At 40.3% G+C, this 15,604-nt stretch overlaps 1 protein-coding gene across 12 annotated transcripts in view; it reads left to right on the forward strand.

Annotated features, from left to right (window-relative positions):
• tjp1a (tight junction protein 1a) overlaps positions 1-15,604 on the forward strand; it is a 128,913-nt gene that overhangs the window by 19,437 nt on the left and 93,872 nt on the right. For all 12 annotated transcript variants that reach the window (XM_084063509.1, XM_084063503.1, XM_084063511.1 and 9 more), the window contains exon 2: positions 2,962-3,172. In XM_084063509.1, the coding sequence (XP_083919635.1) occupies positions 2,962-3,172 (211 nt within the window). The remainder of the gene's footprint in view (positions 1-2,961; positions 3,173-15,604) is intronic.

The raw sequence follows: 15,604 nt of genomic DNA on the forward strand, positions 1-15,604 counted from the left end.
TCGCGATGTGAGCTTGTAGATCTGCTATTTTTGAAAGATTTTGGAAGATTTAAGTGTATTTTGATCCCAATGCTTTTATGTTTTTATACAAAATATATTTTGAATAGAGGCCTTTCACTTGTAATATATTTTTATATTGTGGTTATGTGGTATTGCTACTTTTACTTAGGTAGAACTTCTTCCACCACTGGTCTCTCTCTATTGTAAATCTCACACCGGATGCCAGTGACACAGCAGCCTTTGTTTTGAGGCAGTCACATGTGGCAGAGGGTAAACAAGACCCACATTCATTCATAATATTCATGAGCAGGTTTTTTCTTGCTGATGACCCAATTAAGAATTTGTTTTAATGACCACCTAAAGGAAAATGTGAAATGTTGCCAAATCTCGCCTTTTTTCGCTATAGCCAAATTCCCATAGACCGGTGGTTATCAAAGTGGGGTCTGGGGACCCCCAGGGGTCCTTGGGGAGGTTCCAGGGGGTCCCCAGTAAAAACAATTGATATAGCATCACAATCATTTTAACCACTTTATCCATTTATACGTTGGCTACTGGTATTCAAAAATAGCAGATATACAAGCTCACAGTGAGTCACTTCGTGCCGTGCTGCCAGCTTGTACAGCTGCTATTTTTGAACGTTTTTGACAAATACTGAAACGTTTTAGAAAAAAAATGTTTTTTTTTGTTAACACAAATCTTCTCTTCTGGAGGTCCCTGGCACAAAACATTTTCAGATGGTGGTCCGTGGCCAAATATATCAATTTCGTGAGCCTTGGCACAAATATTTTTTAGAACCACTTTTATTTTACTAGCGATAGTGTCAGTAGACATTTTCCCTTAATTATTATATGCTAATTTGTTATTAGTCTCATTAGTAGACTAATGTCTGCTCTGTAAAAAGAAGTGAAAGTTTTGCTTCCAGCATTGTCATCACCATCGCTTAGCTGTTTGTTTGTTTGTTAGAACAGGTTTTGTTTGTATGTCTGTAGACCAGTTAGAGCAGTGGTTCTCAAACATTTTCATGTCACCATAATAATACAAGCTCAAAGTGCTGAAAGCTCACATTCTGAGCTTGTAGATTTTCGAATGGCTCAAATCTAAAATAGGGTTAAAATGGTTGAAAATGCCATAAGATAATGTCTAATCCACGAAACGTCACTGAAGATGATTTGTATGCTAGCTGAACACCACTTTGCGATTTGTATGGCTTCGTTCGTGAACTTGACACCTAGTAACTTCCTATCGATAGCGAATAATTGGACTGGAAAGCCTCTACATTATTAGACTCCATGTCATGTCTACTAGTCGTGTTTACAACAAATTAGAGCATCCTCCTTTTCATGGCCTCCTCCATGAGTTATTGTTTTTTCATTTTCTGACAAGTAACAGTTTTGTACATAAAAGGTTTCCACCCAAAAGCAAGGATATAAGGCTTGACTGACCGGTCAGCATTGAAATGAGCTTTGAGCATGCATTTGTTATGTCTGTACGCTACTGTACGTGTACAGTAAAACAATAGATTTATTTTATGCTCCGTCGTAAGATGTTGTTGTTCCCCACAAATAGCTGATCTGCAAACTCACAATGCGTCTGCGAGCTTGTAGATCGGCTATTTTTCGGGAGCAACTCCGGTCGTACAGCGAGCTAAGTAGAAAATCAGGATTATATAATAGAACACCAGCAGATGCTCCATACCTACACTTCCACCGCAGGCTACATGCTGACATTCAACCCAATTACTCACACTCGCCTTGAATGCCACTACACCCGACAGGGGAGGGTGTCCTTTAAAAATAAGACTAAAGTTGAAAGTTACGTCCCTCTACACACCTCTAGGCATCTTTATGTCCTCTGTCCCCTCTTAGTTAGAGTCTGACAGTGTATGCTTTGTTCACTGCTATTTGGAAAAAGTATGGCTGGCTATAGTCCTGGGCAGTCATTTGATAATTCTGAGACCACAAGGGACTTATTTTATGGTGCCTATTTGTTTAATTTTTTTCAAGGTTGCTGGGTGTGTACTGTTTCACTTATTCAATGTATTTGTATGAAATTTGATGAGTTGAACATAATTAAATTAGATCAAAAGTTTGATAAATGAGAAAAAAGTAATGGATACAAGAATACCTAATGGTGCAAAATACACAAGAACTACAATTTCACCAGTAACACTGGTAACTAGTTTCGAGTTGGCAGCTTGAGCTTGAGCAGTGATGGCAAACAAGAGGAAAAGTGGTACCAATAGGTCAGAATAGTTTCGTGATTGGCTGGAGATGGTCAAGGTTTTGTAATCTCATGGAAATTAGTATTTTTGTTACGTAAGTTACTAAGTTTAAACATACTTGTATTAGTTGACTAAAATAAATACAAATAATTAATAATCAATCGTTTGTTCAAAGCTTATGAAACTACACTTTATAGTAAGGCTAGTCTATGGCGTGGTATTAACAGATGTCTATTAAATCTTGGAACATCAGTCGATGGACCGTCAAACTTGTTTCTACCATTTGTACAGTCTCATAAAAAGTGTGTTAATATAACCAAATATAACCCTGTATCTTTGCACTGTAAATAAAAATGGGCAGCTCTGTAATATTTCAGTCAGTGAATATGGAACAGAGACTAAAAAAGTTTTGCAACCAAGTGCTATAGAAGGAAACCGAGTCTGCACACCGCTATGCTCCAACACACCCTTTATTAGTCTGTTGCCCATGTAACCTAGGATATTACTACAATAAAATATTCCTAGCGAAAGTATGTGGCATTTGCTTTGTCACAAAAAAAGTGTTGCAACCAAGTGCTATGAAAGAAAACCGGCATTTGCTTTGTCACTAAAAAACCAAGGCTATTACTACAATAAAATGTTCCTAGCGAAAGTATGTGCCATTTGCTTTGTCAGAGTGAGAGTCTCCATCCATCCATACTAAAGCAGGTTTTTTCTCTCTGTCTGTGCCTCTATTGCAGGGTGCCCACAGATGAAGATGAGACCACTAAAGATGCTGCTGGGGATTCAGCTGGAGCAACAGGTGCTACGGGTGGTGCTGGTGCTATGGCAATGGCCGCCTCCTCCACCCTCTCGCTGCCCATGAGCCAGGGGAAGCCGTCTCTCCGCCGCATCAAAGGCCGCATTCACCGTAGCAAGAGCCTGGACAGCATCGACCTGCTCGACTCCAATGTAAGATTATAGAGTGATTAGGTTTGGGAGATATGACTTCAAATCAATATCACGATTATTTAAAGCTTTTCCCTTGATTACGATTAATGATCGATTCTTCTTCTTTTCTTTTTTTTTTATAGCCGATCTACAAGCTTGCAGTTGTAGATCGCCTATTTTCACTATTTCTGCATAAGAAAGTATGGTACAGACTAATGGATTTAGTTGATTATATCTGATTATATTCTAAAATCTATTGGAGTTATTTCGTGTCTATTCGAATCCTCGATTAATCGATTAACCTACATGAACAAGATTATGTCGGTTATTGATTCTAAATATCGGTTTTGATATATTTTCAGTTAATTGCCCAGCCCTAATAGTGATCATGATTCACTGACTTCGAACCATCTAAGTACACACTTGTACTGTATGGGGGAATACATTTATGTAACATTCTAAATAGGGATGGGTACTGAGAACCAGTGCAAATTTGGCACCGATTCCTGATTGGTTAGAACCAAAATAACAATAAGCTCCTGAACAAATAATGCTGATATTGAATTTGAGAATGAATAAATGTATTCTTTTCTTATGAAGTGTAGGCTTTACTGAAGCAGGCCACTCTGGTATACTAACAGCTCCCGAGGTATATATCACACTCTTGACCTGCAGCTGGGGGTCCGTAATAACAGGGTCCCCGGATGTTGAGTTTGTCACCCCGAGCTTTGTCACCCCGAACCTAGCCTCGATCTCCAGGCTTTTATTTTCCTTCGCGTTTTGCTCAAAAATAAGAGCCTGGACCAGCCTGTTGACGTTCCTGGCATAGGAAGTGGGTGATTTCCCCAACCAACCAGAGTGCAGTGGGCGTCGCTCCAAATGTTGTGACGTCAGGGCTCTCAATGCTGCACAGATTGGTGAACCAATGGGATCCGGCGGATTCTCTCTGCTGAGATTTTGAACCCACCCCTCTAGACCAGATATCAGACGCGCTAGGGCAGCCTACCCCGAACCTGTACATTTGCAGTACACAAACAGTAACCAACACAATTAAGATGGCCCCACTCTGTGGAGTTTTTGCAAGCAAAGCGTTCTCTTTTTTCTGTGTATTGTGTAATTATTGTCTGACTTTGGTTGGAGCTTTGAATTCTATGAAAGAAAGTGGCATCTAAGCTGTGTTGGTAGCTACAATTACAAGACATTTGGGGGGCATTTTTATGCTTTGCATCAGTGCAAAGAGACAGGAAACCAAGGGCAGAGAGAGGAGAGTCATGTGAGGCAGTCCGCGCACTCATTAAGTAGCATGTCGTTGCTGTGTGTGTGTGTGTGTGTGTGTGTGTGTGTGTGTGTGTGTGTGTGTGTGTGTGTGTGTGCGTGTGTGCGTGTGTGTGAGTATTTTTGTGGACCCAAATAGTGCAAGGTCTGCTGTGTGTGCTCTCAGAGCGAGGGAAGGACTCATTACTACATTTAGAAAAAGGCCACATCGCTACGGAACTGTAGTTCACAGGGCCGGAATCAATCAATTATTGATGGAGACGAGAGGAGAAGGTTGTGGGCCAGAGTGACGATGATGGACAAACTCTGAGGTGACACAGTACAGCCTGGCAAACCTGAGTGAACTGCAAAATATAAAGTACACGCACACATAGACACGCACAAGCACAATGCACGGACGCACGTACACACTCATTTCCCTCCCCGCTGTGCCGGGTGACTGACTGCTGGCATGAAGCTTCTTGTCAGCTTGTCAGTATTTATTTTTAAGATTTATTTTTGGCTTTTCATTTCAGATACTGTAGATACAGTTAGAGAAAGACAGAAAAGCCTGGAGGGGGTGACATGCAGCACCGGATTCAAGCCGGGGTCAGCCTTATTTATACTCACTGATCCACTGGGGTGCCCTGTCAGCTCGTCATTTTTATGAGACTGAGCTCAAATGTTTGCAAAATAACCTGAGGCCTTTGATCACTTATTGCTTTTTTGGAGGGACTGTCCATGATGATATTTTCTTATTCTTCATGGTGCAATTGAAAAAAAGAGCACAGATACAGTCCTATTCACTGATTGTATCTATTAAGTCTTCCTTTAATTTCACACAGATTGTGAGCGCCATTTACAGTGCAATCTGTGCTGCACCTTTCATGTACTGTATGCAAATACCGTATGGCCTAAGCCTAAATACTGCAACACTGTAAGAGAGATGGAAGGAGAGGAGAGGAGAGGGGTAGACATCTGTCTGCAAACATTAAATATGGATCACAGATTTATGTGGATGCTTCAGTGAATATGCTGTCACTGTAGACTACTCCTCTAATGCCTGATTTATACTCAGTTGTGTGACATGTCGTGCACCGCAAATAGCCAAACTACAAGCTCACAACGCATCGCAGCGCGGCGCATTGGGAGCTTGGAGACCGGCTATTTTCGTTGTGCAACACTGGTGCGCAACGAAGTATAAATCAGCCTGTAGGGATAGAGAGGGGGGGGGGGGCGGTAGTCACTGTGATGGCGTCCCGTCTTCAGCAGCAACAAAAAACTGCCAGCCCTGAGAGAAGATACTCAAGGATTCTTTCAGAAGTACAATCCGTCTTTATAAGGCAGTGATATAGGCAGTATTTGGAATACACAGTCAGTGGTCGACAAAGTAAATACTCAAGTATTCAAAAGTACAAATTATGAAGTTCATTTCCTTTTTAATATCAATGCATTGCTGTCATGTGCTTCCACATATGAATGTACTTAGTTACTGTCCACCTCTGTGCGTGTCTACATTTCAGACCAGGCCACAGGTCCCTCTGTGTGAGCGAATAGCAGTCACACATTGCATCAATATCACATAGATTTCACCCACAAACATTGGCATACAACCCCCCCTCCCTCCCATCACATTGTCCGAGGTCCATGGCCGTAGGTCTAGCATGAATAATACATGGAGGAAATTATCATCTACTCCACAACTGAAGCTATTTTTGTACAAGAAAAAAAGATTAAAAAAAACAAAAGCCACCCCCTGGGATTTGCAGCAATTAATTATTCAATAGACTGATGACTCCTCTATTTGTCTTCTAATGTAAGGCAGCTGCCAATGTGGGCTTCACCCTGGAGCAAACTGATCGATACCTTAGAACAATGTCATAGGTTCATCCATCCCTGTGGTTCTCAAAGTGGGGTTCGGGGTCCCCCAGGGGTCCTTGAGGGGGTTCCATGGGGTCCCCAGGAAAATAAGTTGATATAGCATCAAAATCAGTTTAACCACTATATACATCGGCTATTTGAAAATAGCTGATCTACAAGCTCACAAGATGTAGATTGGCTGTTTTCACTATATTTTTGAAATATTTTGGGGGTCCATGGCACAAAATATTTTCAGATAGGGGTCGAATACATATCAATTTGAGGGTCTTTGACGTGAAATACCCAGTATGTTTGTGCGTTTGTGCGTTTGTGCGTACGTGCGTACGTGCGTGTGTGCGTACGTGCGTGGCCATGAGAAGATTCTGCTAATCGTGGAAGATGCCTTGATCACTCCCTGCTTTGGTGACACCTGTGTGTGTATATGTGGATATGTGGTTAAAAAATCCCAGGATTCAGGAATAAACTCCTCCACCCTATAACCTTATTTCTACCCATGTCGAAATGAATAACTAAAACAGCTCCATTCTGCTGTAGGCTGTTTTATGTTTGCCATGTAGCAGGTATTACATAATTACATAATGAACCTCTGTTCACGGCAGGTGGTCCACCATTGCACGCCAAGCCATACCATCATGCCCAAGGCAGAGGAGAGACTTCAACCTAGCAAAATCCGGAGTGTTAAGTGTATAAAAGGGTATAAAAAAGGGACCTGTAAGGCTCAATTTCTAAACTCTCAGGGTTACATTCCGTTTTCTTACAGTGTACTGTAATACTGTTTGTATAGAGACAGCTCTCCCTTCTCTTTTTCATGGGTGGGCATGGGTGGAATTACTGATGAGATAATAGCTGAGAGAGAGAGAGATAGAGAGAGAGACAGAAAGAGTGAGACAGGGGGAGAGAACAGGAGAGATTAGAGGATAGTGTGGTGATGAATGGGCCCGGTGAGGGGAGGTTATGACACAGAGAGGTTTTATGAGAGATGAGTGAATGGTGTGACAGCGGGGTGCAGAGTGTTCAGATTAGATGAATATATTTCTCCTCCATAGTAGGAGTTCTCTACAATCACCTTATAACTCATTCCCCTCATGCTGTCTTCTGAAGGCACAGCAGGGCCAGAATTACAGTCTACCTGCATTTATCCTACCTGAAAAGCAACCACGTTGAAAGTTATCTGCAGCGTGAATGGTTGTTTTTGTGTGCTTGTGTATATGCCTAGCCTTATTGCAAGAATTATGCCATGCCAGTTCCAGGCGCACCACAGAGACTGAATTGGTCAGTCCCGAGACTCTTCTTCTGTTGGCTAGTTCCCATCAAGGTCACCACAGCGGATCATCAAGCTAGCCCCAAGCTAGCCCCAAGATATAGTCCACCTGCGTGCTCCTACTTCTTCTTGAAAAAGGTGTTTACCACGGTCATTTCCATCCTTTTTGCAAAATGTATCACCATCTGTCCCTGTATGTTTCTCTCTTTAACCTCATACCTGCCCATCACCTCCTCCTCCCCTCTTGTTTCCTTCCCCCACATGCCCATTGAGGTCTGCTCAAATCACCACAATATCCTCTATCACTTCATCTAGCTCACTCCAGAACTCTTCTTTGTCTTCCGTTGCACACCCGACTTGCGGTGCATACAGTATGCACCACTGACTATGTTTATCATCACCCCTGTCTATGTCCAGCTTCATGCTCATCACTCTGTCTGACCTTCTCCTCACCTCCAAAACACTGTTAGTATTCTCTTCCTTTAGGATTGTACCTACCCCATTTCTTCTCCCGTCCTCCTGTCATAGAGGCCACATTTAACGGTCCAAACGTCAACCCCCCCTCTTGCCCTTGCTCCTCTCCTGCTGCCTCTGACATTTCCTTCCCCCTCTCTGTCTCCTTCCCCTTCACTCGGGAAGGGGAAGTCTCAGGAGTCTCAGGAAGTCTCAGTCACGACACAAAACGTCAGAAAGATATACCACTATGGCACTGTTATATTTTTGCTGTTGCTGGTTGGAAACCTCATTATTCCAAAAGTGTTACTTTTCAAGATTCTAATAAAAAACGTAGCTGATTTGCAAGCTCACGCGAAGAATTATGAAAATAGCAGATCTACAAGTGAGCTTGTAGCTGTTTTTGCAATTTTTAAAGAAAAATATTGGAATCATTCATATCCACCAAAATCTAGGCTTATGTTTGAAATATTGATTGACAAAAATAAAAACTAATGACATTTTCTCTATGATTATAGTTTTGTAAACACCCAATACAGTTTCAGTTAGTTATATATTTTAAACGTAGAATTTGAAAAACCTTTTAGTTAACTATAATAACCCTGTTCTTAACACTAACAGTGTGGTGAAAAAGAAAATTCGCTTTATCATGTCAAAACAAAGACGAGTCAATGAATTTCTGATTATTAGGTTCAGAAATTCCAATCAAGGTACATAATGATTTATGAGACTCTGAACTTGTGTCCATGATTGATCACACCTGTCCTACTCCTAGCCATCAATTTGCATGAACCTTGCTTTTGGCAAATTGATTGGAATTGGTTGGAACTGTACAGTACCAGTATTCCACCCATCCACATTCTTTTACTTTATGTTAGCTTTTCAACTCATGGATTTATAATCTCTGAAGGATCTGGATTAATTTGATTATGATGCCTTTCTTTTTGATTGCATTTGGCCATTAACCAGTAGGAAATCTGTTGGTTAGGAGTGAGGTTTTGTGATGTTACTCTTTCAGCGACTTGTTTTTTATTTATCTATTTTGGACGCAAATGATTGATTAAATCAATATTCAATAGTTGATTCACCTTATCGATCGATCATCAATTGATAAGCAATGATTTTCCAGAGAACCTGAATTTACTATTACTAGCACAACCTGCATAGTTATAGTAGCACCTGACACAGACAAACAAACGACACAATTGCCCCTGGAAACTAATGTTACATCAATCATTGTCAACTTTAAGATATGAACCCCTCATGTACAGTATATTCCATGACTCCACAGTGAAAAGCAGCAGTGGTCGAAACATTTGTGCATAATAACATTTTGAGCTGCTCAGATAATACATAGCCTTGCGATAATGCATGCCGGGAAATCAGAACTGAATGTTCGATTGATGGTGTAATTGATGAATTCAATAGAGTACATTTTTGATAATCAATTAATTGTTAACATCCCTACTATCTATCTAGGTTTGCTGTAGGCCTATGGCTTTGACTTGGATTGGAGGGATTCACTAGATGTTAAAAGACGGCACCATCTCCCACAGGGTCGTCTGCATAATGACACGCTCCCCCCAACCATCCCGTTTAGGTCATCCCTCCCTCGGCGCTATGCATTTGTAATGTCACCGGGAAGGACGGGCAGGATCAATGGTGCTTCTATAGATAGATGGAGCCATGATCTATGACATCCCCCCCACGGTAGCATATAAGTGGGAAGACCTTATTTAACATGGGGTCATATACGGAACAGTCCGTGTGAAATGATATTATCAATCACGCTGTGCTTGCGGCGTGTGTGCACATAGTAAAGTCCTCCGTGTTCATTTAACTCTGAGTGTGTACAGATGGAACCAAATGGACCCTTTCTGGGTCCATTTGGTCCCAGCGGATAATGAACACTGATGATTTTACTGTAGGGCTGCAACTATCGATTATCTTCTTAGAGATTAAGAAGCACATCTTTTTATGTTTTTTTATTTATTTAATATAACTACAAATGGATTAACCAGCCCTATTTTATGTTTCGTCACACAAAGGTGTGGTGCACTTAAGGATAAGGATAATTCCTTTTAACAGGTCGTTCATGAAAGTCCTTGCGGTCTTCTTTCCAATGAGAACCTGTGAGCAATTAGGGGTTAAGAGTCTTGCTCAGGGACAAATTTCATTTCATCGACACATATGCTGCCCTGGCCTGGAATCGAACCTGGGGCAACCAGGGCCTCTGGCTCCCTAGGCGGATTCACTAACTATTCAGCTATGGCCGTCCCCTTCACAATTAATATTTTTGTTTTTTACATTTTCTTTTTAATGTTTTGCCTATAATGACTTGCCCAAAATAGTGATCGATTATTTAATAAAATTATCAATTATTTTTCATAATCGAATAAATTGATTAGTGCGAATAACTGTTGCACCCCCATTTTACTGTGTACCTGTGTGTGTGAGACTTGGAGAGAGTGTGGCTGAAGGGATGTGTGCGCGTGTGTGCGTGTGTGTGCGTGTGTGTGCGTGTGTGTGCGTGTGTGTGCGTGTGTGTGTGTGTGTGTGTGTGTGTTCATATTAGTATGTCAGGCGATCTCCTGTCCTCTGTGAGGTATTGATTGCTCACATAAGTGAGTTCTGCAGGTCAGCGTTTCTGAAACCAGGGACAGGAGGAGAAGGGATGAGGGCACAATGAAGCTTTGGGAGGGTCCTGCAGTAGTCAAATTTGCTCTGAAGTAACAACAGCTCAGTACAGTAAGGACAGTAAGGATGTGTGACACAGTTACTGTGTGTATTCTCTTACTGTATTATTTCTTTTGTCCTGCATAATACAAGCTTTGTTGAGGGTGTACTGTATACAGTTGTATATTGTTCATTATTGATGGTGCTTCTTCCTTGTGTGATGTCTTTACCCTGCTGTATCTACTGTACTCCCCCCCCCCCCTCCGAAAATATGCCAGGAACCCTCAGACGAGAATATTAACGTTGATTTTTTTTTTTTTTTTTTTTTTGCAAATGTACACACATGCAGCGTGGCACGGAGTGACGCGCTGTGAGCTTGTAGATCTGCTGTTTTTGAATAGCCAACATATAAATGGATAAAGTGGTTAAAGAGATTGTGATGCTACAGTATGTTCACTACTTTAGCTTGGAAACCAAACCCTCTGGAACCCCCGAGGGACCCCTGGGGGTCCCCGGACCTCACTTTGAGCACCGCTGGCCTGATCAATAAATGTATTATCTTATCTTATCTTAACTTATCTTATCACAAGAGAAAAGAGGACAAAGAGACCAGTATCACAAGGAGGGTGAACAAAGAGCAGAATGGTGTGGACAGATGGACAGGACACAGAATAAGAACGAAGTGGGAGGAAAACTGAAGGAACAAAAGGGAGAAATATTGACACTGTAGATGTTTTTGTTTGTATGGGCATTAGCACAGCCCCACCCTCGCCATGTGCTATTGATTTATTTATTGTGGGGTCTGTTGGTATAGATTTGACCTATTGTTCAAGCGTATTGTGGCCTGTGATCATTTGTGCTTGTATCCATAAATATGTTGGCTTGTTCAGCACAGTGTGCATATCTGGCTATATCCAGGATATCACAGGCAGCATGATGCTTGCTCTGCATTGTTTTCTTAACCGGTTGAGTTGTATTGATCAAAACAAACCGGCTCGCCCAGGGATGATGTTTCAACAAGAACCCATGATTTCTGTCCCTTGGGATGCCATTATTCTTCTTCTGTTTATTTTAGCTCTTCAATATAGGAATTGTGTCAAAACAGTATAACATTTGCAACTATTACAACTATATTTATCCCTTTTTCCACAGCTGATAATATGAAATAATGAATGAAGTTGAAACATATAAATACCTCATGTTGACTAAGAGAGACAGTAAGCCATAAAGGCTTGTTTTAACGGTTTAATATAACTTGTAAATAGAATCAGGTCATGAAGCGAATTGTGTAGGATGGTGATCAGTCAAATTAAGCACTTAAACCCTCTATTCTTAGTGAAACAGACCTAAGTTGCAACTGTACTTGGCACACTCTTTTATCACAACAATATCTCTTTGCCAAAACTCTACAAGCTCACAATGCGTTGCAACAGGGGCGTTGGGGTTCAAGTGATTAAACATTCTGGTTCTCCTGCTTGTTACCGAGGAACATTTGGATTTGTTCTTTTTTCAGCGCAGATTTTCACCATATTCCTCTGTCTCCATGGCAACATGCATGGCCTGCCCATGGTGTGGGGGTTGGGATGGAATACAGTATGCATGCATATAGGTTAAAGACCATTTACAGCACTTTCATTAAGGCATCGATTCTCTACCCTTTTAATTTCAAGGACCCCCAGTTTGAAATCAATTAGGCCACGGACCCCCATTTCATAGCATTTCTTTTTCATTTTTTTTTTACTCAAGGACCCCAATCTCCCCTTGTTAATTTAACTCCGAGAGTGTTTTTTTGATTGATTGATTGAATACTTTATTAGTCAGAAATGTAAACAGCACGTGGTACAGTAAGACATTAAGGCTAAAAGGATAAAAGGAAACGCTTGTTTCCATTGTGGTTTCTATGTATTCAATTCATCAACATAGCATCAAAGATTTACACAATAATACATGTCATCAGCAAATACAAGCACTACACCCTCATTTATCAAAGTGGTGTAGACCAAATCATTTTCTGCATTTATCAATCTATCGTGACTTTGACTTCAACGCACGGCCCACTCAGATCTCATGTCAGGTCTGAGGACGTGTAGACTTTGGCTACACCAGTTTGCTCCATTGTAGAGTAGCATTATCTGACAGGCATCTGGACACATGCATCCTCTCCAAAATGTATATCTAACACACTAATAAATAATCCCTGTTAAGATATAACATTTTATAAATGTATAAAATAAGGCATACATGGACATGCACGTCTATTTTATTTCCAAGTGACAATGACAAGCAATTCAGATCTAACATAGCTTATTTGCAATGTTACAAGTTAGGTGCTTAATCATTCACTCATTTAAACAAACTGCTTTAACATTCATTCAGATAAGATTGCAGATCTGTCTTTCCAATTTAGTCAATCCAGCAGGATAAATCATAACATGGAGGGTTGCGCTCATAAATAAAAGTCAATTTATTATTGTTCCATCTGCCTCAAGATGACAAAGATGACAGATGACAGGCTATCCACCTTCATCAGTGTGAATATAACAGTGTTTGATCCCTTTTTAAAGAGGGGAAGTAGCAATACCAGTTGATCAATCATCGTTAATGATGGTGATGACACCTCACACCTGAAAGATGTCTAGGGTGATGTGACTCAGTAAGCATACTCATTCACTTGAAGCTAGGACAAATAAAACAAAAAGTAAACAAATAAGCTTATACATACATAAATTAAAGTTCCAACAACCACGGTTTAGGTGCTAGATACAAGTTTGTTAGTGAACCCAGTAGAACAATGTCTTATTTTTGATCGATTGGGATGGGATATTTTGCCATCTTTGCCTAGCTTTGACAGCTGGTTATAATAAGTTATTTTGACACTTTTAAAACCACAGATGAATCACATTTGCTGCAAAGAATCCAGAATAAACAATACCACTGCCCTTCCCCAAAATGCCACCAGAAGATATTATCTTAACAATCATTATTTAAAAACCTTTAGCAAATAAAAAAGAAGGGAAAACTGAAAATAAAATAAAAAGTACAAAAGAGACATCTGTTTATGACAGAAAAGGTAATACAGTAAATACTTATAATACTTAGAGTAGCTTATCAAGCGATTGGTGGAGACGAAATGCAACTAACATTGGACTGCCTATTGTGCTTTGCTTAGCTAAAGTGCTGTGCTTATAGGTGATAATCGCAACATTAGAATAAACTTTGGGATTACTCTTGGTTTTTGAAAAGCATCTCTGGCCATCTAAACAAGAGATTAGTAGAATGTGGCAAACAACGACAGGAGGGAGACAAGAGACCAAATTATGATTAGAGTTTTAAATGATGTTCCCATCCACTCTCTCGTACCTCTCGTACCACTCAACAGATAACAGCACACCCACATTCCTGTCACTGTAGTTTCATTGTTGTTTTTCCTTCAACAATTGTTCATCTTATTAATGTAAGTAGTGATGAAAAAAATACAGACACATTTATGATCCCTCACTTTCTAAAACACGACAACAGAACCTACAAATACCTGACTAAAATGAATTGTATTTTTGTCATTTTGTGATTAAAAAGGTATTTTCTTTATTGAGAAAGTGAAGCCAGTGTACAGGTGTTTTTTATCTTCAGATTTTTGCCATTTTAAAAGCTATTGGAATACTCTATGTTAAATTAAGCCGTTCTTTTGTTTGAGATTATATTACACTTCATTGTCATAGTTTTGACATTTGAAATTAAGTAAATGCAAATACTATTCTTTCACAATATATCACTTTCCTCTCATTGACCTCACCTGACCTCTCATAGAAATAGACCCTCTCCATCTTTACAATATCTCAACTCAATTAGCTTAAAAGCTATCTTTCGCTTTTTGGATACCTTTAATGATTTTTTTCAATTGAATTTGTGCAGAGCTTTAAGAACGGATTAGATTGCAATACAGATCCAGTGGAGTGATCAGGTATGAAAAAGGTTTTCTTTATAGTTTCTTCGGCCTGTTATTAGTGAAAAGTCACATTAACTATATCCCAGCACCTCTTGAATTGAACAAAACAGTACCTGAAGGTGGTCATCCTATTCTAGATTAAAATGGCCTTGTGGGTGCGTTGAGTTGATGGTGTGTCAATGGATGTCACAAATCTAAAATGCCCATATATGGTGTATGGGCATAATAGGGATACAGACAAATAGATGGATACAACGGGTGCGCGTACAACGGGTACAATGTGTAGACCCTCCAGAAAAACGCGGCCTAAAATCCTTGATTTTGCGACGAAATATGCGTTTTTTTTTGCAATGTTATGCGGTGAAATTTCAGGAAGTTGCGAAATATGCGGCAAGTTGTGAAATATGCGTCAATATGCGGAAATATGCGATGCGAAGCGCATATTATGCGATGCGATGCGGCCTTTTTGAAAAAACGTTGCCCCCGCATAATTATGCGCCATTTTGCTGATTACGCGGTAAATTCTGCGATCGCATAATTGCATTTTTCTGGAGGGTCTAAATGTGCACAACCAGCAGGTGGGGCATGCATTCTGAACTTGCATCGTTCCTGACTTGCGTGGTCTCCCGCGTATATTATGATATATTATAGTTAGTAATATATGAAAGGCATATCTTGTCACTACCAAATCTTTAAAACTTTTCTTCTGGACAGGTCAGGTATGTTACTGTACTGTAGATACACATAAGTCCTTGCTGTTAATTTAAGAGAAACAACAAAATGTGGTCTATTTGATTCCACACATTGCACATTTATACTTTGTCACATGAGCGTGTTGCTCTTGGAAAATAACTGACTTTCACCTGAAAAATGTGTCATGTCACACTATTTATAAACTAGCCCATAGTGTAAGTAAGGGAAGAGTATTTGTCCACATGACATGTCTTTGGCAGTGCTGCACAAAGCAATAATTCATGCTTCA

Source organism: Gymnoscopelus microlampas (assembly GCF_963454915.1).
Source record: "Gymnoscopelus microlampas genome assembly, chromosome: 1".
Classification (NCBI taxonomy): Eukaryota; Metazoa; Chordata; class Actinopteri; order Myctophiformes; family Myctophidae; genus Gymnoscopelus; species Gymnoscopelus microlampas.